Raw genomic sequence first — 22,190 nt, 5'->3', positions numbered from 1 at the left:
TATATATACATCTATAGTGAAGCGCATGTACAGGGTGTATGAATGCCGAATGAGAACACCTTTCTAATAGGGTGCGCTTAAAATAAAGACATTTCTCTTATGTACTGCGTTTATCGACGTCAGAGGTCGTCAGGATGCGGCTGTAAAGCGATAATTATCAAATTATACAGAGTATAGATGACTAATTTGTGAACACAGGCATCCTGCTAAATATTTTATTTTAGCGGGATACGAATTTTAAAGTAAATATATATATATATATATATATATTAAGTTCTTCCTGACTCCGGCCGGACTCCGGCCGAAACGTCGAAGATTAAATCGTCCGTTGTTGCTGTTTTTCACTAAGGCTTTTTTTCTTCTCAGTTATATATATATATATATATATATATATATATATGTATATATATATATATATATATATATATATATATATATATATATATATATATATATATATATATATATATATATATATATATTGCAAGCTGCGCTGTGCAATGCATAGGTCCTATATTTAAAACACATAGTTTCTTTCCGAGGGGCCTTCTCCCTTCCCTTTTCCTGCTTTTTGACTTATTGGAAACGTGCTTGCTATTATGTATTCAATACCTCTCTAGACCCCCCTTTGGGTCCGTGGTTATTTGGTGGTATGGTGTAAAAAACGAAAAATAAATAATTAAAAAATACTAACTTTGCATTTTTAAGTAGCGTCATAAAGATGTTATATTGAAAAGGTTGTTTAAAAAAAAAAAAAGAAGTTTCAAAATTAGAAGCTATTATTCGGAATTTGTTGTAAACAATCCTCGAAAAGTTCAGCTCAAAATTTTGTGACTTCAAAGGAAGCACGACCTGGTAACAGAACAAATTTACGGTTTCTATTAAAACTTTGCTACGAGGACACAGTTTTCGCGAACATACTCTCGATTTGCAAACACAATTATTTATCACAATTTTCAATGTTCCCTCTCATCTTGCAATGTACCGCAACCTAGTCCCTGTGCGATAGGAAAAACCCAGTCGCCGGCGCCGTGTATGCAGTAAGGCCGGTCTTGTAAAGAGTTCAAAAATATAAAAAAATTAGACTAAAAATAATCAATTGGCAGTGCAATTTTCTCCTGGCTACTAAGGTGTTGAAATAGATTATTTGATTAATTGAGAAGAAAAGTGATTGACCATTCAGTGAAAAAGAACTCTTACTTTCGCGATTACCTCAGATTTTCAATACCGCGTATCTTTTTGCCGGTTGGAAAGCGGGCCTTCCTTACTATTATTGCGTCAGAAACACCGGATTCCAAACTACTCATCTTACAAATCTACGCTTTTTTTTTAGACCGTCCCCTTGTTGGACACTTCGTTCGCGGATTACTTGCTAGAAGGTTGCGGAAGCAGAGGGCGCCTTTAGGAAGAGGAGGAAAAATAATAACGAATACAAGTAATTTGATTAGTTGTAAAAGTAATCCATTTTTTGTAATTACTACGTCGTACAGGTAATGAAATGATTACAAAAGTGCTCCAAGAAGTATTCGATTAGACAAAAATTGATTACTTGTGATGAGAGCCGTTCAAGTCTGGCGTAGTGCTAAGCGTACGTTGCCCAGAGGCGCGCTGTGTTTAGCCGATCAAATGAAGAAATGCTCATTCGCTTTCCCCTCCAAATAATATGGACTGGGTTTCGAGAATTCCGCACAGTCGCCTGACACTGGATCGTCAAGTAGGTGTTTTATGTTGTCGTAGACTGTACGCTACTCGGCACCGGAGCGAATCCATAGCCTCGGGCGTGTCACGTGGCCCTCCGGTTAGGCGAGCACCAAGAAGAGCGTGAAATCGAATGTCCTTCGTGAAGCGCTGGGCTGGCGAACATGGCTGGCAGGGTGGGTTGGCATCGTAAGTTAAAACGAAATACTGCACCTTGGATCGGCGATGGGTCTGAACGCAGACTTAGATACCGACGAGAGATTAGTTTTCCAAACTGAAAACAACCTTTCTAAGAATTTATCTCTGCAGCTCAAAGGAGAACGTAGAAGCTAAAGCAAGGCCACAAGCGATTTGACTTACAACAAAAATATTAACTCCAGAAAGCCAAAAAAAGGCGAGAAAACACAACGCGACTTGTTAAAAATACCACTCGTGTCATGTCTTTTGTTCTGACCCCCCCCCCCCCCCCCCCCTTTCCCCACCATGTTGATAACGTGCGCTTTGTCAGTGAACTAAATGCAACTTACCCGACAAGGTTCAAGGGCTTAATTACGTTATTTTCTTGGGCCCGAGAAATTCTGCAGAGGTTCTCACGGCGTTAAGACAATTTTCAATGCAGATATTGACAAACAAGAAACTGATGGTTATTTGTGTAAACTTCAGCGAGCTGATTTAATATTCCTCTATAGGGTGAATGGTAAGCCTGTAGTTGCATCCAGGATTACGCTTGCAGGAGACGAATATAATGTTTGTGGGGACCTTGATCATGGCCATCGCAATCGAGCACTCATGTCTACACCAGCGGATTGCCCTGAGCGCTTTGTGCTTTCTCGGAACCGGAGTGAAAATGTGAGTTCTTTGAATTTTTTTATTTATTCAACCGCATACTCTAAGATATCCGCAGGGTATACTTTCCCTCAAAACACATGGGAGAGAGTCAATGGCGGCAGAGTAAGGAAACGGACAACACTGTATATACGTTCGTATATAAAAATTTGTTCGCGCTGTCACACTCATGGTAAAATGTCTAGCGAAGCGTGACAGCGCCTGACTGAAATATTGCGGAAAAGTAGAGGCTCCAGGCTGGTAGAATGCAATGACCTTATCTTGTATATCGTAGTTTTTATGGATTAAGTTGGGTTGTTTAGCTCTCATCATAAAGCCGGGTCCGGTATAGCAGCAAGCCAGCTCCTCTAGTTGTCCGGTACAGCTTCTGGAAGCCTGTAGTAATTTACGAAGGAAATATATTTTATAATAATAAGATAATTATAAAACCTGGGCGAACCTGAGAGCCCTATTTTTCTACAAAAAATAAAATAAAATAAATAATACATATATACATATTAAGCTCTCAAGTTTTGTCACACTACTATTGCACTGTGAGTATCAAGCGTCAACCCTACATAACTGTAGAATTTCGCGTGCCTACGTTTTGAAACATTTGCTCCGCAAAAGGGATACTACAACGAAATTTCAGTGCTCATTTTTTGGTCTATATCTGTTCAAAGGAGCAGTATCACATCGAACATACCAATATCTTGTTAAAAAAAGTCTCGAAAAGGAATTTTAAAACGAATTATACGATTAGCAAAGAGCACCTGGTGGATGTCGCTAACGCCTCGTTTGTAATGCTCGTCTAGGAACCTTGACAGCTAGTGACGGAGGTTGTCTCGTCTCCGGCCACGACAAGAGAAGGGGGGCAGGAGGAAATCCCCTCTTCCCGAGAATGCCTTTTGTGTGTCGCAGAAGTCGCTATTGTCCCCCTACAAGATTATAGAAGATTAACCCGTCACTCAAAATTCGTACAAAAGCAGCCGCTTCGGTGGCTGGAACGACTAGGCCATCCTCTCGACGTCAGCCTCGCCATAGCTTTGCTTGTCCCAAGACGACCTACGTCATGATTGCGTTGGATGTCACGTGGTCTCCACTGGGCCTTTCCCGAGCGCTTGCCAGAGTTGGCCATTTAAAACGAAAAATACAGCCACCAGGCTCAAAATAGAAACATGCGATTGTCTTTTACGGATATTGTGGATCATATTCAACCTATTTCTGAACACGACGGGAATATTTCAAATTTCGTTGAAGTATCCCTTTAATATGGCAATATAGGTCGGTATTAATGATAGGTCGGTATTGATGAGAGAAAACTTAGAGTTTTAAACAAGTATTTTTTTTTTCGTCCTGCTGTTATGCGATGAAAGACTTTTGGAAAAAAATGGCTAATACTTTCATAGTAATCCGCCCAGACAAATTAGATTAGTTAATTTAGAAAGTACGGATGCCCTTAGCACAGTAAGAGTTACTGAAATTTGTTTTATGTTGTAGCGCGAGAACCAAGCGCTGAGCTAGTAGCGCGAGGGGCTTTGACATCAAGCTCGTGACATGGGCCGCGTTCCTCTCGCGTACGAGACATTATAATACATCTTTTCCTGTTATGGCTGCGTTTATTTACACTATGTACAGTTAAGTCGAAAAGAAGCTAGCCATTGCTCATGGCGTTTTGGAATCAGACTGTCTCTGCTATCGCGGGTGCGCGCGTGCTTTTCTTGAGCCTCGTCTTCGTCTTTCTTGACCGCGATATATATCATATCCCCCTTCTTGATTAACACCCAGTACGTAGTCCTTAAAGTGTGCTGGCGACCCCCTCGGGTAGTCCTTGAACCGGGGTCTGCTTGGACGTCCGCGTTGTCGTCCACGGTGTCTCTGTCCTGGACTTCAGCATTATTGTCCATGGTGCCTCTGTCCTGGACGTCAGCATTATTGTCCCCGGTGCATCTGTTCTCGGGCTGGGTCATTTGTGACTCGTCTATGTCCTCCGTGGCTGGGTAGATTAAGAATGGCGAAGCTTCTTCTTTGCCCTCTAGAGTTTCCAAGTGTGATCTTCTGGGGCGAATATGATCAACGTGTCGCCGCTGAAGTTTTCCGTCCTCCGTTCTTGTTTGATAGGATCGAATACCTAGCGGTCTCATGATTACCGCGGTAACCCATGCTGGTCTTCCACCGAAATTTCTCACGTAGACGGTTTGGCCTGCCGAGTAATCTGCCGTTACTCCGTCCGTCGGAGCTTCTCGGTCTTCGCTTGTCGACGAGCTTTGATTCATGAGATCGAGAGGTGTGGAGATCCGTCGGCCGAACATTGCTTCGGCGGGTGTTTTCCCCGTGGAGGTTGAAACTGTCGTATGCTGCCTGAACAAAAACCTGGCGATTCTACACTGGATTGTTCCTTCCTTGAGTTTCAGGAGGGCCTTTTTTGTTTCGCCCACCATACGCTCCGCTTGCCCGTTTGTGGCGGGATGATATGGGGCGCTGGTGTAGTGTTTGATGCCGTTTCTCGTTACGAACTCGTCCATTTCGTTCGACACGAAATTTGGCGCATTGTCGGAGAAAAGGATTCTGGGTACTCCAAAAGTTGCAAAGGTGGAGGGAAGGGCGTCGATGATGCGTGTAGACGTCGTGGAGTGCATCGGCTTCACCTCCAACCACTTCGAGTAAGCGTCAACGACGACGAGGTACGATATCCCGTCGATTGGTCCGGCGAAGTCGATGTGAACGGTCTCCCAGGGTCGAGTGGCAGGTGACCAGTCAGGCGTTGGTACCGTAGACTTGGCCCGATGATGTTATTGGCACGTCTCACACGCAGCTGCGGTTGCTTCGATGTCTGCGTCAAGCCTTGGCCACCAGAAATGGCTCCGAGCAGTACTTTTCATGGCAACAATACCCGGGTGGTTGGCATGCAGCATTTTCAAAGCTTGCTCGCGTGCTGCTTGTGGTAGAACAACACGTGCCCCCCACGTCACACTGCCGTTGTGTGTCGCCAACTCGAGTTCTCTGCGCTTGTACGGTGCGAACTCGTCTCCTGTCCAGTTTGTGGTGGTTCCGTCTTGTAGTCCTTGGTAGACTTTTGACAAAACGGAGTCTTCCTTGGTCAGACGCGCAATGCGTTGACCCGTCAAGGGTGGGCACTCCATTGCTTCGAGCATAAGTACATCTCCTGGTGGTGCGGCTTCGTCCTTCATAATTGGCAGTGGTAGACGGCTGAGTGCGTCCGCGTTCTGGTGCGCCTTGCCTTGTCGGTTACGCAACTCGTAGTCGTAACAGCCAAGTAGAAGGCACCATCGGGTCATGCGTGGTGACAGCATTACCGGAATCTGTCGACCTTGGCTCATTATCCCCAGAAGTGGCTTGTGATCGGTGTACACGGTCACTTGTCGCCCGGCAACGTACTGGTGGAAATGCTTCATGCCGAAGATGATGGCTAGTCCTTCCTTATCCAGCTGAGCGTAATTACGTTCGCTTTTGCCCAGTGTTCTGGATGCGTAGGCAATTGGAGCTTCTTCTCCGGCGTCGTCCAGCTGCGAAAGAACTGCCCCAACACCGTATGGTGATGCGTCGCAAGACAAAACAAGTTTCCGCTTGTCGTCATAGTGAGCGAGCAGGGGTGCTGAACTGAGCAGCACCTTCAGCTCTTTGAAAGCCTTGTGCTCTTCGTTCCCCCAGCGCCACTTGGCGTCTTTGTCAAGCAGTCGATGCAGCCTTTCGGCGGTGGATGCCCTGTTCCGCAGAAAACGACTGTAGAAGCTCAGCATTCCAAGAAAGGCTTGGAGCTCCTTTTTGTTGCTCGGTTCCGGGGCTTCCGTGATGGCCTTTACCTTCTCGGCGGTTGGTCTCACTCCATTAGCGTCAACGTGGTAGCCTAGGAATTCTATCGCTGGAACCCCGAATTTGCATTTGGCTTGGGAGACCCGAAGTCCGGCTTCCGCGAGGCGTTGCAGAACGGCTTTCAAGCGTTCTAAGTGTTGCTCTTCAGTTGCCCCTGTGACCATTATGTCGTCAAGGTATGCTCCCGTGCCTTCGATGCCTGACAACAGCGTGTCCATGAACTGTTGAAACAGCAAAGGCGCAACCGAAATTCCGAAAGGAACTCGTTTAACGCGAAAGAGCCCCATCGGTGTCGTTACAGTCAGTAACTCTGCTGTGGCGTCATCCACTCGCAATTGCTGGTACGCTTGTTGCAGATCTATCTTCGAGAAGATCTTTCCTCCCCGTACGATGGACAACAGGTCTGGTGCTGTGGGAAGCGGATATGCGTTTGCCTTGAGTGCTGGGTTGACCGTGCACCGATAGTCCCCACATAGCCGTAGTGTACCGTTCTTTTTTCGGACGATGACTAAGGGTGTTGCCCAGGACGACGAATTTACCGGCTCCAAAATGTTCTGGGCCTGAAGCTTGTTCAGCTCTTCATGTACTGCTGTTCGCAGAGCGAAAGGCACAGGTCGACTCTTCAAGAATTTCGGAGCTACGTCCTGCTTGAGGTCTATGTGTAGCGGTTCGCCGACATGACCATCGAGCTGTCCTTGGAACACTTGCTCATGGGTTCTTAGTAGATCTTCCAGGGTTGTTGAAGACATTGAGTATACGCCGGAAACCTTGATGTTCAACGCAGGAAACCAGTCCCGACCAAGCAGACTTGCTCCCTTTCCGTTAACCACGTAGAGGTCCAGACGAGTGTCTTTGTCCTTGAATCGTACGTTGACCGGCACCTTGCCTGCTAGTTGCATCTTGTCTCCAGCCCAGACGCACAAGGAGATGTCGCAAGGTTCTAGCTTAGGAGGTCGTCCCTGCCAAAGACATTTGTATGTTTCGGAGCTGATTATGGAGTGGGAAGCTCCGGAATCCACTTCCATGTCGAGGTGTCGTCCGTTCACGAGTAGCTCCGCGACGACCCGCGAGGTGTCTCCCTGGGTAACGCTGTTGACAGCAAAAAGATCACCATGCGTCCCATACTCTGTTGCGTCCGCGTGATGCGTGCGACACTTCGATTCCTCTTGGGACTTGCGCTGGGCTCTGCGTTTGAAGCAGGCCTCTTCCAGATGACCTTTCTTGCGGAAAAATGTGCAAGTTGCTTTGATATGCTTGCAGACATCCGGCGTGTGCGAGCCTGTGCAGCGGAAACAAGGTTTCTTCGCCGTTTTTCCGCCCTTGGAGGTCTTGACTGTGGAGGTGCTCTGGACCTTCCCTTCTTTTTCACCTTGAATGTGACGTTGCTGGCTGGCAGCAGACTCGGTAGCCAAGGCAATCGCGTAAGCTCGGTCGAAGGTGATGTGACGTTCGACCAGCAAGCGTTGCTGTAGGCGTGAGTCCTTAATGCCACAGATGAAACGGTCACGGAGCATGGCATCTAAAGGCAGAACGGTAGAAAATTCAGCTCCTGGTGTTTGTGCGGCCTGGGCCGCTTGTGTCACCTCGCTGGACGAACTAGCGGTTGTAGCCGTAGTAGTCCTGGCCGGCACGTTAGTCACCGTTCCGAAGTTGCAGTCCGCTGCGATCTTGCGGAGGGCGGCGACGTACTCAGAGATGGTCTCTGCCGGTGCTTGGTTTTGCTGATGGAACTTGAAACGGCTGAGCAGTTCTGCCGGCTTCGGGTCGTAGTGTTCGTTGAGGAGTTTCACAATTTCTCCAAACTCGACTTCCGAAGGCTTTCTCGGAGCTAGTAGAGCCCGTACGGTGTCAAAGGTCGACTCACCGCATGATGTGAGCAGAACTGCTCGCTTCTTCACGGGGCTGGTTACGTCCTTGGCTTCGAAGTAGAACTCAAGGCGTTCCAACCATGAACTCCAGTTTCCTCCGGGGTTAAATGCCGGAATTCGTCCGTGAGAGCCGTAGTCTTCCAGCTTCAGGGTTCGCGAAACTCCCTCGTCGCCAATTAATACATCTTTTCCTGTTATGGCTGCGTTTATTTACACTATGTACAGTTAAGTCGAAAAGAAGCTAGCCATTGCTCATGGCGTTTTGGAATCAGACTGTCTCTGCTATCGCGGGTGCGCGCGTGCTTTTCTTGAGCCTCGTCTTCGTCTTTCTTGACCGCGATATATATCACATTACCTTTTTTGTAAGCTCTCAGAACGAGTTGTGCGCTATAAAGCTTCTTCTGGTTTGGATCGTCGTGCCTCGTCGTGGTTATTACATTGGCGACGAGGGTCGGTTTCGCCTGCACTGGTCTGCTAAGCGTCGCGTAACGAAAACGACAGCAAGTATAGGGAAGCCGTCAACATTCAGAGAAGGCGGCCGGGGAGCAGGCGTCAGCAGTGGAATTCGAACGCACATCGGGAAAAGCAGCGACAAGATAAGTACCTGCTTGGACGTTTCTTGTGCCTATTGAAGTCATGTCGCGACTAGGCAGACTCGACGAGTACGATCCAAAGATCCAGGACTTTGAATCTTACCTGGAACGCTTTAAATGTTTCGTCAGCGCAAACGAAATAGCTGCAGCAAAAAAACTAGCGGTGTTTTTAACACTAATTTGGGCAGAAGCATACGAAGTCCTGAAGAACTTGGTAGTTCCCGCACTTCCAGGGCAGAAGACGTACGAAGAAGTCAAGGCTCTTTTAAAGAACTGCTACAGCCTGAAGACTTCAGTCATAGCCGACAGGTGCAAATTCAACCGCCGGATCCAATTAGACCACGAGAGTGTGGAGGACTTCATTGTCGAGTTGAAACACCTCGCTCGAAAGTGCAATTTTGGAGTATTCCTTCAGGATGCGCTGCGTGACAGATTAGTGGCAGGTATCAAGTGTGAGGAAACTCAAAGAGCTCTGTTTGCGGCGGATGACTTAACGTTTGAAGGCGCCTGCAAGATCGCTCGTGACAGGGAGTTGGCCGCCAAGCAAAGCGCTGCCTTACAAGTAGGGAGCCGAAGCGATGCTGTGAACACCTCTGTCAACACCGTTAAAACGGAAGTGGGGTCTAAACGCAAGACAAGGAGTTCGACGTGCCGAAAGGACACAAAACAAAAATGTGAGCGCTGTGGCAAGGCACATGCGTCAGATAGTTGCTGGTACAGGACCTACACCTGTAAGCGATGCTCAAAAGTGGGCCATCTGCAGAAGATGTGTCGAGTAAACCAAGAACCACTGACGACAGATCTAGTATCTGAGTCATCAGAGGAGGACGAGTACATTTTGCACAACTGCACAGCGGATTCGACGATAAAGAAGGGCTACATGGTGACGGTGAACGTCGAAGGACAGAACTTGCCGATGCAGGTCGACACGGGGGCCGCTGTCACCGTAATGCCGGAAAGCGTGTACAAGTCCAAGTTTTCACACGTCAAATGTGAGTCAACGCCACTCGTGTTAAAAACTTACACGGGACAGGGGATGCAGGTCTTAGGACAGTGTGACGTTACTGCATGCTATGAAGGGCAATCTGCTAAGTTGCCCCTTATCGTTGTTCGGGAGTGTGAACGGAAGCTTCCTGTGCTTCTAGGACGGAGCTGGTTAGACAAGTTGCAGCTGAACTGGAATTCTATTTTCAGCTTAAGCGCAGAAGACAGGGTAGCTAAACTACGTAGGAAGTTCCCGCGCGTTTTTTCTTCTACGCTTGGAGCTATCAAAGACTTCGAAGCAAAAATAGTCTTGCAAGCTGGCTGCTCACTTGTGTTTTGTAAAGCCAGGCCAGTGCCTTTCGCATTACGTGACGCGGTTGAAAAGCAGTTGTCTGAGCTCGAAATGCAAGGCATAATCCAGCCAGTGTGTCAAAGTGACTGGGCAACTCCGCTGGTAGTGGTGCCAAAAAAAGAAGGTAACAAACTGAGGCTGCGTAGTGACTTCAAGGTCACAGTTAATCCAGTCCTGAAAGTTGACCACTATCCGCTTCCACTGCCAGAGGAGTTGTTTACTGCGGTTTATGATGGCAAAGTGTTTTGCGTGCTGGATTTATCCTAGGCATACCAGCGAGTGTTGCTAAGCCCAGAATCCAAACCCACCCTGACGGTGAACACCCATAAGGGACTCTATCAGTACAATAGACTTCCCTTTGATATCGCCAGCGCCCCAGCTTTGTTCCAGTTATTAATAGATAAAGTGTTAATGGGACTAAGCAATGTAGGTTGCTACGTTGATGACGTAATTGCCACAGGTCGAGACATAGACGATTGCCAAAGTACACTTGAGAGCGTCTTGGAACGATTGAACGACCACAACATTACTCTCAAGCAAGAAAAGTGCAAGTACAGTCTCCGGCGATATGAAAGACCCACTGGGAGCGCGTGGCCGAGGCGGTGGCTGGCGGGGGCGCTGCGAGCGCTCCGGGCAGTTCCATTCTGCTTCGAGGGGAGGACGCTGACTCGGGACTTGGCACAAACTGATAAGCGCGTTTCGCTTTATCTGAGCCCGAGTGAGCGTCCTCCCCTCGAAGCAGAATGAAATTGCCCGGAGCGCTCGCAGCGCCCCCGCCAGCCACCGCCTCGGCCACGCGCTCCCAGTGGGTCTTTCATATTGCCGGAGAGTGTACTTCCAAAACTCGGTGTCGTATCTCGGACACAAACTGAGCTCAGAGGGTATCTACCCAACAGAAGGAAAGGTGAAGGGAATCATCCAGGCACCAGAGCCCACAAATACCACAGAGCTAAAAGCCTACCTAGGACTGTTAAACTATTACGGAAAATTCTTAAAAAATGTGGCGTCAATGGCAGAGCCATTGTACCGGTTACTGAGGAAGGGCGAAAGATGGGTTTGGACCAAGCAGTGCAGCGATGCGTTCGACGCCACAAAGCACCTGCTGATCAACAGCCGCGTGCTCACATATTACGACGTTCGCAAGCCACTGGGTTTTCATTGTGATGCGTCATCGTACGGCGTTGGAGCTGTCATTTTCCACGTGCTGCCGAATGGCGAGGAGCGTCCGATTGCATTCGCTTTGCGAACTCTTACACCTGCAGAAAATTACGCGCAGAGAGAAAGGGAGGCTTTCACTCTTATATTCGGCCTAAAGAAATTCCACAAGTTTTTGTTTGGTCGACAGTTCGTTTTGTACACGGACCATCAGCCACTTCTCGGGATTTTGGGGCAAAACAAAGCAACTCCTTCCATAGGATGCAAAGGTGGTCCTTGATTGTCAGCGTACCACTACACTCTTAAATACCGTAACGGCACTGAAACAGAAGTGGCTGATGCCTTGTCTAGGCTACCTGTCTGTTCGACGTTCAGAGAAGAGGCAGCTGAATGTCTCTCGGTTTTTGAGTGCACTCCCCTGACAGCCCGAGATGTGGCAAAAGCCACGGCACGAGATGCCACACTTTGCAAAGTTATAGAGTACACCAGATCTGGCTGGCCAGGAGACGTCGCAGACGAGCTACAACCGTACCATGCCCGACGTCTCGAACTTTCCATTGAGCAGAGCTGTCTCACTTGGGGATCGCGGGTTGTCGTACCCGAGAGCTTGAGACCACCAGTTCTGACGTTGCTTCTTGAGGACCACCCCGGCACCAGCCGAATGAAGATGTTATCTAGAAGCTTTATTTGGGGGCCTGGATTAGACAAAGCTCTTGAAGAGTACGTGAAGCAATGCAAGGTGTGTCAGGTCGTACAGCCGGCGGCGCAGCCTACACCACTGCACCCTTGGCCATACCCTTCGAGGTGTTGGCAGAGGGTCCATATTGATTTCGCGGCAAGGGGTCCACATAACTTTCTTGTCTTAGTCGATGCGTATTCCAAATGGGTTGAAGTTTGGTTGATGATCGCTACCACTGCAACTCAAACAATCACCAAACTTCGCAGTGCCTTCGCTGCCTTCGGTTTCCCCGAAGAAATTGTGAGTGATAACGGGCCACAGTTTGTATCTCAGGATCTGGAACGTTTCTTGACAAAAAATAACATTACACATTCAAAGACGCCGCCCTACCACCCAATTTCAAATGGGGCTGCCGAACGTCTTGTGCAGACAACAGAGCGGGCACTGCTAAAGCAAGTGCCGTCTCACGGTGAGTCGGAGAAAAAAGAATCAATGAAAGAAGGGCTAGACAGCTTCTTGACGAGCTATAGAAACACCCCTAATTCGGTGACTGAAAATACTCCAGCTGAACTCTTTTTGAAACGCCAACCAAGAGTGAAGTTGTCTTTCCTCAAGCCCGACTTTGTAAAAGCCATGACTGAAAAACAGCTGAGCATGAAACAGCAATGCGACAAGCACAGGGGCACAGACCGCGCATTTGATTTGGGGGAAAGAGTGTGGGTAAAATGTGTGCGAGGTGAGAACGTTCCCTGGGAGGACGGTGAAGTGACACAAATTGTGAGTCCGGTGACATATATCGTGCGTGTGGCCGGTCAAACGCGATTTGTGCACGCTAACCACTTGCGCCATTCTTCGACACGACCCGATGAAGCTTCATGCTTGCTTCCGCGACACGATCAATCGGACCCGACTCAACAGCATGAGCAGCCACCTGTGATGACGAGAAGACATGACCTAGACAACGAACCGATGTCCGATATCGGGACATGTGCAACGCCTTCGAGGACTGATTCGGTGACGTCTCCGCCTGAGGCGACGCCGCCTGCAGGATCGTCACCGTCAACTGAAAGTCAAGACCAGCCGGACGTTGAGTTACGACGAAGTGCGCGTGTGCGTCATCCACCCGACTGGTTCAAACATTTATATTTTAGAAAGTGATCAGCAGGTCGCGCATTAAGGGAGGAAGATTGTTGTAGCGCGAGAACCAAGCGCTGAGCTAATAGCGAGAGGGGCTTTGACATCAAGCTCGTGACACGGGCCGCGTTCCTCTCGCGCATGAGACATTACCTTTTTTGTAAGCTCTCAGAACGAGTTGTGCGCAATAAAGGTTCTTCTGGTTTGGATCGTCGTGCCTCGTCGTGGTTATTACATTTTAGAAGTCAATAACTGGAGTAAAGTCCCGCAACCTTGATGGATGAAGCAGGAAATCACGAATATAAATAATGTCTCTTTAATGAGAAATGAATTTGTCAGAGGAAGGCGGTAGGCCTCCCGAGTGACGATGTGAAAGAAGGGGACCGCTGACCGAGCGATAGGGCCACGCTCTGGTGGAGAGTCTTACCAATGAAGAGAGACGGAGGCCTGTGTCGGATATACAAATGACGTTTAATTTGACAGGGATAGGGTAGATAATTAGGCGCTATATAATATGCAAAAATCACGTTGCCTAGACAGTACTAGAAAAATACTAAGTTTAAGAGAATCCAAGTGGTAAACTAAAATAGGAGGATAGGTGAGTGCAAAGAAAAAGTCTCATCTGGCGTCTCCCTGCGCGGTCCGTCCGAGGTGGAATAGTTCCGGCGAGTGGCTTGGCACACCGTGGGCGCGGCTCACTGGCACCGCACTCCCATTTTTTGCGGTCGCACACTCACTGGAAGCTTCGTCCGGTGCCTGGCGTGGGGCCGTCGACAGGGTCTCGCCACATCCCTCGACGTCGCGATGCGTCCGTCCGCCTTAGAGTTATCTCTCGCACTGCCAGTCCTGGCGACCCCGCGGTTCCCGCACTCTCTTTGTTACCATGGCAGGTTGTTGCCCCCTCGGTCTGACCCCTGACCGTAAAGCAGGGTTCTTCTAAACACTAAGACCCGCCAGGGAATTCGAGCGCTGCTGAAAAGCACATTCCAACAGCGAGCCGCCAGCTCGCCTCGTAAATCTGGGGCTGCAGAGACATGTGTACCCCCCAAAACCACTCTATAGGTTGTGTATACCAACTAAACACCGAACATGCGGTCGCTTCAACGAAGCGCTTCCTGCGTAACCTGACACGCGCCTGGCCGCGAGCTCCGCCGAAGGTGGTGTTTACTTCCCTGGCCATTGTTCTTTCGCAGACGCCAGCACGGCCCCTGTCGGTTTCTGGAACAGCCGGTTTCTGTGACACAACCCCCCCCCCCCCCCCCTAAAAAATATTCACTCGTGAATATAGGAAACAGCACAAGAAAACTGCCCACACCACACATGCTACGGAACTAGTAGCTCTACTAAATGGAACGGCATATCTGTACTCTGCTGTAAAAGAAATACTTGCAGCCAACTCTGCAAGGCTCCCCCCCCCCAAAAAAAAAAAAAAAAAATTGTGGCACATATTTTGTGGCACAAAGTTCGCCGGTGATACACACTATGCATATAGAACTAATACTTGTTTAACATACAAAAAAAGAAGTATTGCGAAACGCGACAAAACATTGTGATACACACACTCGATAGTTTGGGAGGTTTCTCCTCGAGGTGCATATCAGCGTGGGCGCCTCGGGCGCCTAAAGCCGACTCAGGTGATCTGCTCCCACATTTTCTCTGCCTTTAATCTGTTGCCACTTTTCCGCCATCTCCAGACCTTCCCCACGCGTTCAAAACAGCTCCTCAGGGTATTGTCTTTCCTCCGCCACTCCGCCAGTTTCTCGGGCTTCTCAGGTTCGCCGCCGATCAGCGGGACCCGGAGGGGAGTACTCGTTTTTTTTTTTTCTGTTTTTTTTTCTGCTTGTTGCTCCTTGTCTCCACAGCTGCGGTGACGGGGGATGCTTCCTCTTTCTCTCCTCTCCCCTTGGGTGGCTCTCCTGCATTCTCTGCCTTGGGCAGGTTCCAACTCTGATCAGGGTCTCCCGGGGCGCGAACGTTCGGGATGTTTTTGAGGACGACATCATAAAGCGGGTTCTCCATGCACTTGGCGATTAGGTCCCCCGTGAATAAGGGCGTGTCCACGTGCACCCTTGCCTCAGGCAGGATTCGCACAGTGCCGTCTACTATATAGACGGGACTCGACTCTCCCGTCAGATCGGCCTGAGTGATCAAACTTCTGCGCACCACCACAGTATTACAGCCGGTGCCCCTTAGGACGCTAACTGTCCTGCCTTGGATTTTCTGTGCCGTGACCGGCATATTCGTCATCAGCGGCCCCGGCTCCGACACTGCGTTCAGGACGGGCACTTTCGTCCCATCCTTGAGCTCCACCTAGCCCCCTTGAACACAACTTGCGCTTGTATTTCGCGACTCTAGGGTCTCCCTGAGATCGAAAACCTTGTTCTCATGGGGTCTACTCCAATACTGGCTTGCTGCGTGTCCGGTCTTTCCATATTGTCGGCACCCAATGGACTTATCGGTCGACAGGCCGGCCCTGCAGTCAGAGGCCAGGTGTCCAGTTTTATCACATAGGAAGCATCTCCTCGGCGGGCGCGAGCTCCCCGAATGCCTTGCACCTTGCTTGGCCCGTGTCGCTTCGTCAGCCCCACCACTCTTGCCGTGAGTCTCCTGTTGTGACTCTAAGTACCGGTCCGCCAGCTCCGCCATGTCGTTCAGTTAATTACTCTTCCTTTCCCGGAGGAACAGAGACAATTTTTGGGGGGACTCCGGGAGTAAACTGCTCGGTGAGCAACAGGTTTCTTAAGGCGGCAAAATCCTTCGCAGTCTCTGACAGATCGACCCACCGATCGAGAAGGCTGGCCAACCTGGCAGCAAACTGGGTGCCCGTCTCCCCTTTTTCCGGCTTCGCGTCCCTGAACTTCTCCCGGAAGCCCTCGGCTGTCAGGCGGAACCTCTGAAGGAGCGCCTTTTTAACTTTGTCGTAGTCAGCCGAGTTTTCCGGAGTCAGTCGCGAAAACACCCCGAGCGCCTCTTCAGTGAGGCAGACGTTAAGTGCGGTGGCCCACTGCTCCCGTGGCCATCGCTGTCCCGTGGCCAGCCTCTCAAATCTCAGAAGATACGCGTCCAAATCGTCCCTCTCCTAGTTGAGTCTGGCAACCAGCGCTGGGGGCTCTTTCCCAGTGTTTTCCCGACCCCCTCGGTTCCTCCGCCTGGTGCTGGTGGAGGCGTCGCCACGTTCTGGGCTTTGACCTGGGCCTCCTCGAGCTTTACTCTCAGCTCCAGCAATCGAAACTCGGCATCTTCTCGGGCTCGAGCCTCTTCCTTGGCTGAATTTCTTTCTTCAGCCCTTGCTTCTCTCTCTAGGGCCTTTTCTCTTTCGCCCCTCGCGTGCTCGGAGTCTACCCACTCCTTGAGGGCTGGACCTTCGAGCCCGAGCTGCTTTCCGTACGAAATAAGGTCGCCTCCCTCCATGCTTAGGTCGCACCGCACAATCCGTTACACGACAAGGCTCCCTTCAGCAACCCAAAAATTACTATCCGTTCTAACGAAGCTACCTCTATGCTCGGCTCTCTCTCTCGTAATGGAAGCCTCTCCACCATGGTCAGCACGTCCTGTAGTGGACGCCAATTTATGTCACAGGAAGGCGGTAGGCCTCCCGAGTGACGATGTGAAAGAAGGGGACCGCTGACCGAGCGATAGGGCCACGCTCTGGTGGAGAGTCTTACCAATGAAGAGAGACGGAGGCGTGTGTCGTATATATAAATGACGTTTAATTTGACAGGGGTATAGTTGATGATTAGGCGCTATATAATATGCAAAAATCACGTAGACACCAAATGGCGGATAGCACAGGTACGCAAAGTATAACGGTTTACACTTTCATGCTCGGGGTTGCCTAGACATTATTAGAAAAATACTAAGTTTAAGAGAGTCCAAATGGTAAACTAAAATAGGGGGATAGGTGAGTGTAAAGAAAAAGTCTCATCTGGCGTAGAGGTGCTGGCGTCTCCCTGCGCGGTCCGTCCGAGGTGGGAAAATTGCGGCGGGTGGCTTGGCACACCGTGGGCGCGGCTCACTGGCCCCGCACGCCCACTTTTTGCGGTCGCACACTCACTGGAAGCTTCGTCCGGTGCCTGGCGTGGGGCCGTCGACAGGGTCTCGCCGCATCCCTCGGCGTCGCGATGCGTCCGTCCGCCTTAAGGCACGACCAAATTGGCGTCTCGGAGGCCTGCGGCGCGACGGTCGTCGCTGCCGGCTGCCGGCGGAAACCAGTTATGGCTTCAACGTCACGACGTGCGGCGCCGCAGACCCAACCGCTCCTTGCGCGGTTCAGAGCTCAGCGCCGCATGCCACAGAAGAGAGGAGCCAATGGGAGGTGGCGTAGATAGTGACGACGCTATGACATGGCAACATTCAAGCCGGTCCTCGGCGCGTCTCGAAGCGAAGGACGTGTTTCGACTCGTCTGCTCCCCCTATTTCCCCCCGATGCCTTCCCCAACGGAGCGGTTCCTTGAAACCAGACATGTACAAATTACTCAAAAAAGGTAGTTAAGTTAAGTTACTGAGTATCGACGCCAAAAGTAATTAAAGTAGAGTAGAAATTACGCATTTGTAATAGTAATTGAGTAAACTACTAACTACTCTAAAAAGTAGCGAGTTACTTTGAAGTTACTTTCGAAGTTACTTTTTTATATTTTTGTGGTAGCGAAACGAACGAAAATTTTGATCAATGAAAAACCCTGCGAGCCTCAAATAAATGCAGTCTATTTATAGCTTGCATTTGCGCCAAAATAATTTATTCGCTCACAGAAGCAATTGACTTTCAAAGTTCTTGATAGGAGAGTTTTCCCCTTTTCCTTTTAACGACGTCCCCAGCCGAGGTAAATAGACGTTCCACCGTGGCACTGAATAGAACGGCAGCGTTGAATTTTAGAAACAGGCTGTGCAGGGTCGTAAGCGAGTGTCGGCATCTTAGGTGTCCATGACGAAACATGTGAGGTTTGCCTCGGGTAGAGGGTCTTTTATAACAAACTTTGCTACTTTTTCTTTTTTCTTCGTCAAGTTGAGATTGTTATGACTGGCCCCTCTTTATTCCGACGTCGTTCTGAGAGTACGCTGAGCGAGTGCACCAGACCGTCAAGGGTTCAAGTTTCGCGCCACGACGATGAGATCTTCAAGACGACTGCGCGTCCCGTTGTAGTGCTAGTGCTACGCTACTGAAAAAAGAAATGTTTTGGTCTAACAGAAGATGAACCGAAGTATACTTCGCCACTGACGCAGGGTCCAACAAAAGGATCTCCCAAGGGTATCTCGCAATCCTCGCCGGCGACTGCAATATTCTGACGCGCCTGACATGCCTGACAAGTAAATCGTTTTTAACAAAGAGGAGGTCTCCCAGGCATGGATGGTCAGAAGGACACGAAGGACTACGTGAACAAGCATCGTCGCTCGTATACAGTTACAGCTGGAAGCGGGAACGTGCTCCCATGAACGGATTATCCGTGCCAGGGTTTGTGCGCGGGGGAGTCCGGCTTTGCAAAGGCGTATGCGCTGACGACAAGGCGACCATGGGAACAGGCGCCCAGCTGCGAGGTCATTCCAGTGGCGCCTCCCGTGGAACCTACCGCTTGAGTCAGAACTCTTTAAAGACAGACAACAACTCTCGGAGTGTCCCCGTCTTTCAACGTTGCAGCTGGAAACGCGGCGCCTGCGTGCATTACCGGATTAGGTCAATACCCGACCAAGGCTTGTTAAGCATCTCTTCCTGCGTTCGTGCGTGCCGGTGTTATGTTTTGGCTGCTCGTCGCCACCTTGACCCAAGGACGCCTTCCCGAACAAGGGAGCCCCTTGTTAGGGAATGCCACCTCGTCTGCCGGCGTCTTATTCATTTCTGCGCTCAAACTTTCGTGATGGGCAAAATTAGCACTATATAATTTCGAAAGTAGTTAGTAATTTGAGTAGAAGTTACCTGAAAAAAGTAGTTAAATTAAACTACTAATTACCTAAATCAAGTTGTAATTGAAAGTTACCAAGCTACTCGAAAAAGTAGTTAAACTACAGTAGTTTGAGTAGAGTAGTTGAACTACGTCCAAGTCTGCTTGAAACTAACCGCTGGGAAATTAGGAGAGGAATTCGGAATTACAAGTGAGTTTCTCCGTGGCACTTGTTGCATGTCGTCTCTGTTGTGACGGATGTCGTGTTGATTTGGTGACACGTTCGAGAGTAGCCTTTATCTCTGGCGCGCCGCCGGGGCAGCAAAGCCTCGGCGGCGCGCCAGACCTGTGTTGTCCTTCGGTGTTTCGGTAGAACCAACTCGGCCGGACCCAAAACCTGCGCCTCCTTCCCTTCAGAGCGCGGCGACGTCGCAAGATCAACGAGCAGGCTAGGATAATCACATTCACGCTGATCACCAGGTCATTATGAACTCCTACCGTCTATAGACAGCGAGTGCGAAACGGAAGAATGTAACGAAGAGCAGACGACGAAAGAGCGGGAAATCCAACGGGAGGCGCGATCGCGGGATCCAGTGCTGTCACGTGGCGCCTGCAAAACGGAGGCCAATGTTGACTCCTCGCGTTGGGACGCCGGACGGCGGTGCCGCCCGGCGGCGCCGCCCGGCGGCGCCGTTCACGCCAGTGTGGTCGGGCCTTAAAGGGATTGTCCGGTCAAATTTTGTATCCGAGAAAACAATTGAATATCATTGTTATTGCCTCGAGACGGATCGTACGTGCAATATCTGCATTTTATATGTCCCTCTGCGTGAGTAATTGAATTTATGCTGCTTTAATCGCATTCTAGCGTAAACGCTGTTTTTGTTGGCAACATTGAAGCTCTGACGTCACAAAACATAAAGCGAGCATTTTCGTCTGCCTCAGCGTGCTTCGTTTTTGTTGTTGTGCTCGACTTTTTTCGTAGTTGGGTGAGATTTTTGTTGCGCGGTTGGGCGCCACAACCACCGGGCAGCACATGCAAGCCAAGACATGACGTGTCACACTTTTCCGCGAGATGTGCAGTGTCGAGCGAAGTGGATCGTCGCCGTGCGTAGGGACTGGCTTCCTGTCAAGATCGAGATCCCGCTTATGCAGCAATCATCTCACAGAAGAGAGCAACGAGCTGAGCTCTAAGCGGACAGGAGGCTCGCTGAGGTATACGTGTGATGCTGTGCCAACGATATTAAACTACGTCCATCCACTCCTCACCCAAATCGGATCAATCAATTTGATTATGCAGCGATACCGAAACCAAACATCTGGAAACGATACCATAAGCTGTATTTAGCACGTGTGCAGCCCGATTCTGTTTGACCCGCTTGTGAAAGTGGAGCGTGACTACGATTCACCAAGCTTGTCCAAGTCAAGTGACGACATGCATTTGAACGATTCGCCGTTTGTGTCCGACCCGCGGACATCACCTCTGAGGGAACGATCCGCAGCCTCATCACCGATCCAGTGGATCCGCTGACATGTGTACCCAGAGGCCGCTTCGTGTACTTAGGTGCCGCTTCAGAGGCGAAATCTGCATCCTTTGCTTTGCAAGCGCCCCTAGTTCGATCGGTGGCCGTCGCAGTTGTGTTTGCTCGAAACGGCATATACGTTTGCTCGAAGCTTGTGGCTGTCTGCGAGTAATTTCCTGCTAAAAGGCGTGACTTTTTTTGCACATGCTTGGGAACTGCGTTAAAAGAACCGTATTTAAGTAGGGTAGCCTTGGAGACTATATAATTCGAAACAATATACAAGACATCCATCGACCAACGCTTGTTATCCCGATCATCCGACAAACCTTTGCGTTTTGTGACGTCACGCAGCACCTACGGATGTCAGTCATTGACACTGGCGAAATTCGGGGTGCAGTTTCGTACATAGGCTCATGAAAGGTTTAATTAATAACGGGAGATCATACATCAAAATAAAAATGATGTTAGTCTACATGAAGGCTCCCTCGACGTAACGAGCGCAAGAACTTAAGTACTTCCGGTTTCGACCGGACAATCCCTTTAAGAGTTCTCTCTCGCACTGCCAGTCCTGGCGACCCCGCGGTTCCCGCACTCTCTTTGTTTCCACGGTAGGTTGTTGCCCCCTCGGTCTGACCCCTGACCCTAAAGCAGGGTTCTTCTAAACACTAAGACCCGCCAGGCAATTCGAGCGCTGCCGGAAAACACATTCCAACAGCGAGCCGCCAGCTCGCCTCGTAAATCTGGGGCTGCAGACATGTGTACCCCCCAAAACCACTCTAGGTTGTGTATACCAACTAAACACCGAACATGCGGTCGCTTGAACGGAGCGCTTCCTGCGAAACCTGACACGCGCCTGGCCGCGAGCTCATCCGCCGAAGGCGGTCGTTTACTTCCCTGGCCATTATTGTTCCGCAGACGTCAGCACGGCCCCTGTCGGTTTCTGGAACAGCCGGTTTCTGTGACTGAATATTTGAAATATTTTCGTTTACTTTACATTGAGTCAGTAACGATGCAGTGAAATCAAAGTCAGTTTATTCATACAACCGACGGGTGGTGCATTTGTCTGGGAGGCCTTCGCAAAAGGCATATGCATATCCGACGAGGCGATAGTCTTCATCGCCCGCACCCTTTCCCGGTCACATCGTTCAGCAATCCCACATAAAGAGTATGTTCGAACAAAGAACAGAAAAACACGTGACCGTGAGAAACCTAACATAAAAAATTCACATCCCACACACAAAAAAAGGCGGCATAAAAATTATAATCCTAAGGAAATTAAAAATAGACAGTCACCAATTAAGCGACAAAACAACATACATTGCCAGCAGTGATAGAGTGCAGGCGAGCTGGTAATTAATCGACATCTTGTAGACCCTGAGGTCGAAAACAACAACAAAAAAAACAAAATAAAAACCGGAAGAACACAAAAAAATTAAAAAAATTGAGATTTTGTTGTGTTCGTCCATTTTCTTATCGTTCCTCATCTCAGGGTATACACGATGTTGATACATTATTTCTTTTAGCCTCATAAAAACGGCATAAAAAGTGGCACTAGGCAAGATATTTCCACAGAAAAATTGACAAGTGCCCAGTGCAAGACCACTATTGACCCATACAACAAATGTATAAAATTGTTTTTTTTTTCAAATATGCAACAAACAAAAAAAGGTAGCTA

General features: G+C 49.4%; 1 protein-coding gene across 1 annotated transcript in view; it reads left to right on the top strand.

The window, feature by feature from the left end:
* Window positions 1-22,190, top strand: part of LOC115311167 (solute carrier family 13 member 5-like) — a 98,454-nt gene that overhangs the window by 30,874 nt on the left and 45,390 nt on the right. The window contains exon 3 of the mRNA XM_040222195.1: window positions 2,432-2,547. Within this exon, the coding sequence (XP_040078129.1) occupies window positions 2,432-2,547 (116 nt within the window). The remainder of the gene's footprint in view (window positions 1-2,431; window positions 2,548-22,190) is intronic.

Source organism: Ixodes scapularis, unplaced genomic scaffold (assembly GCF_016920785.2).
Source record: "Ixodes scapularis isolate PalLabHiFi unplaced genomic scaffold, ASM1692078v2 PGA_scaffold1__304_contigs__length_218370807, whole genome shotgun sequence".
In the NCBI taxonomy this organism is placed as follows: domain Eukaryota; kingdom Metazoa; phylum Arthropoda; class Arachnida; order Ixodida; family Ixodidae; genus Ixodes; species Ixodes scapularis.
The sequence above is the reverse complement of the archived record's forward strand: the minus strand, read 5'-3'. Positions and strand labels throughout refer to the sequence as shown.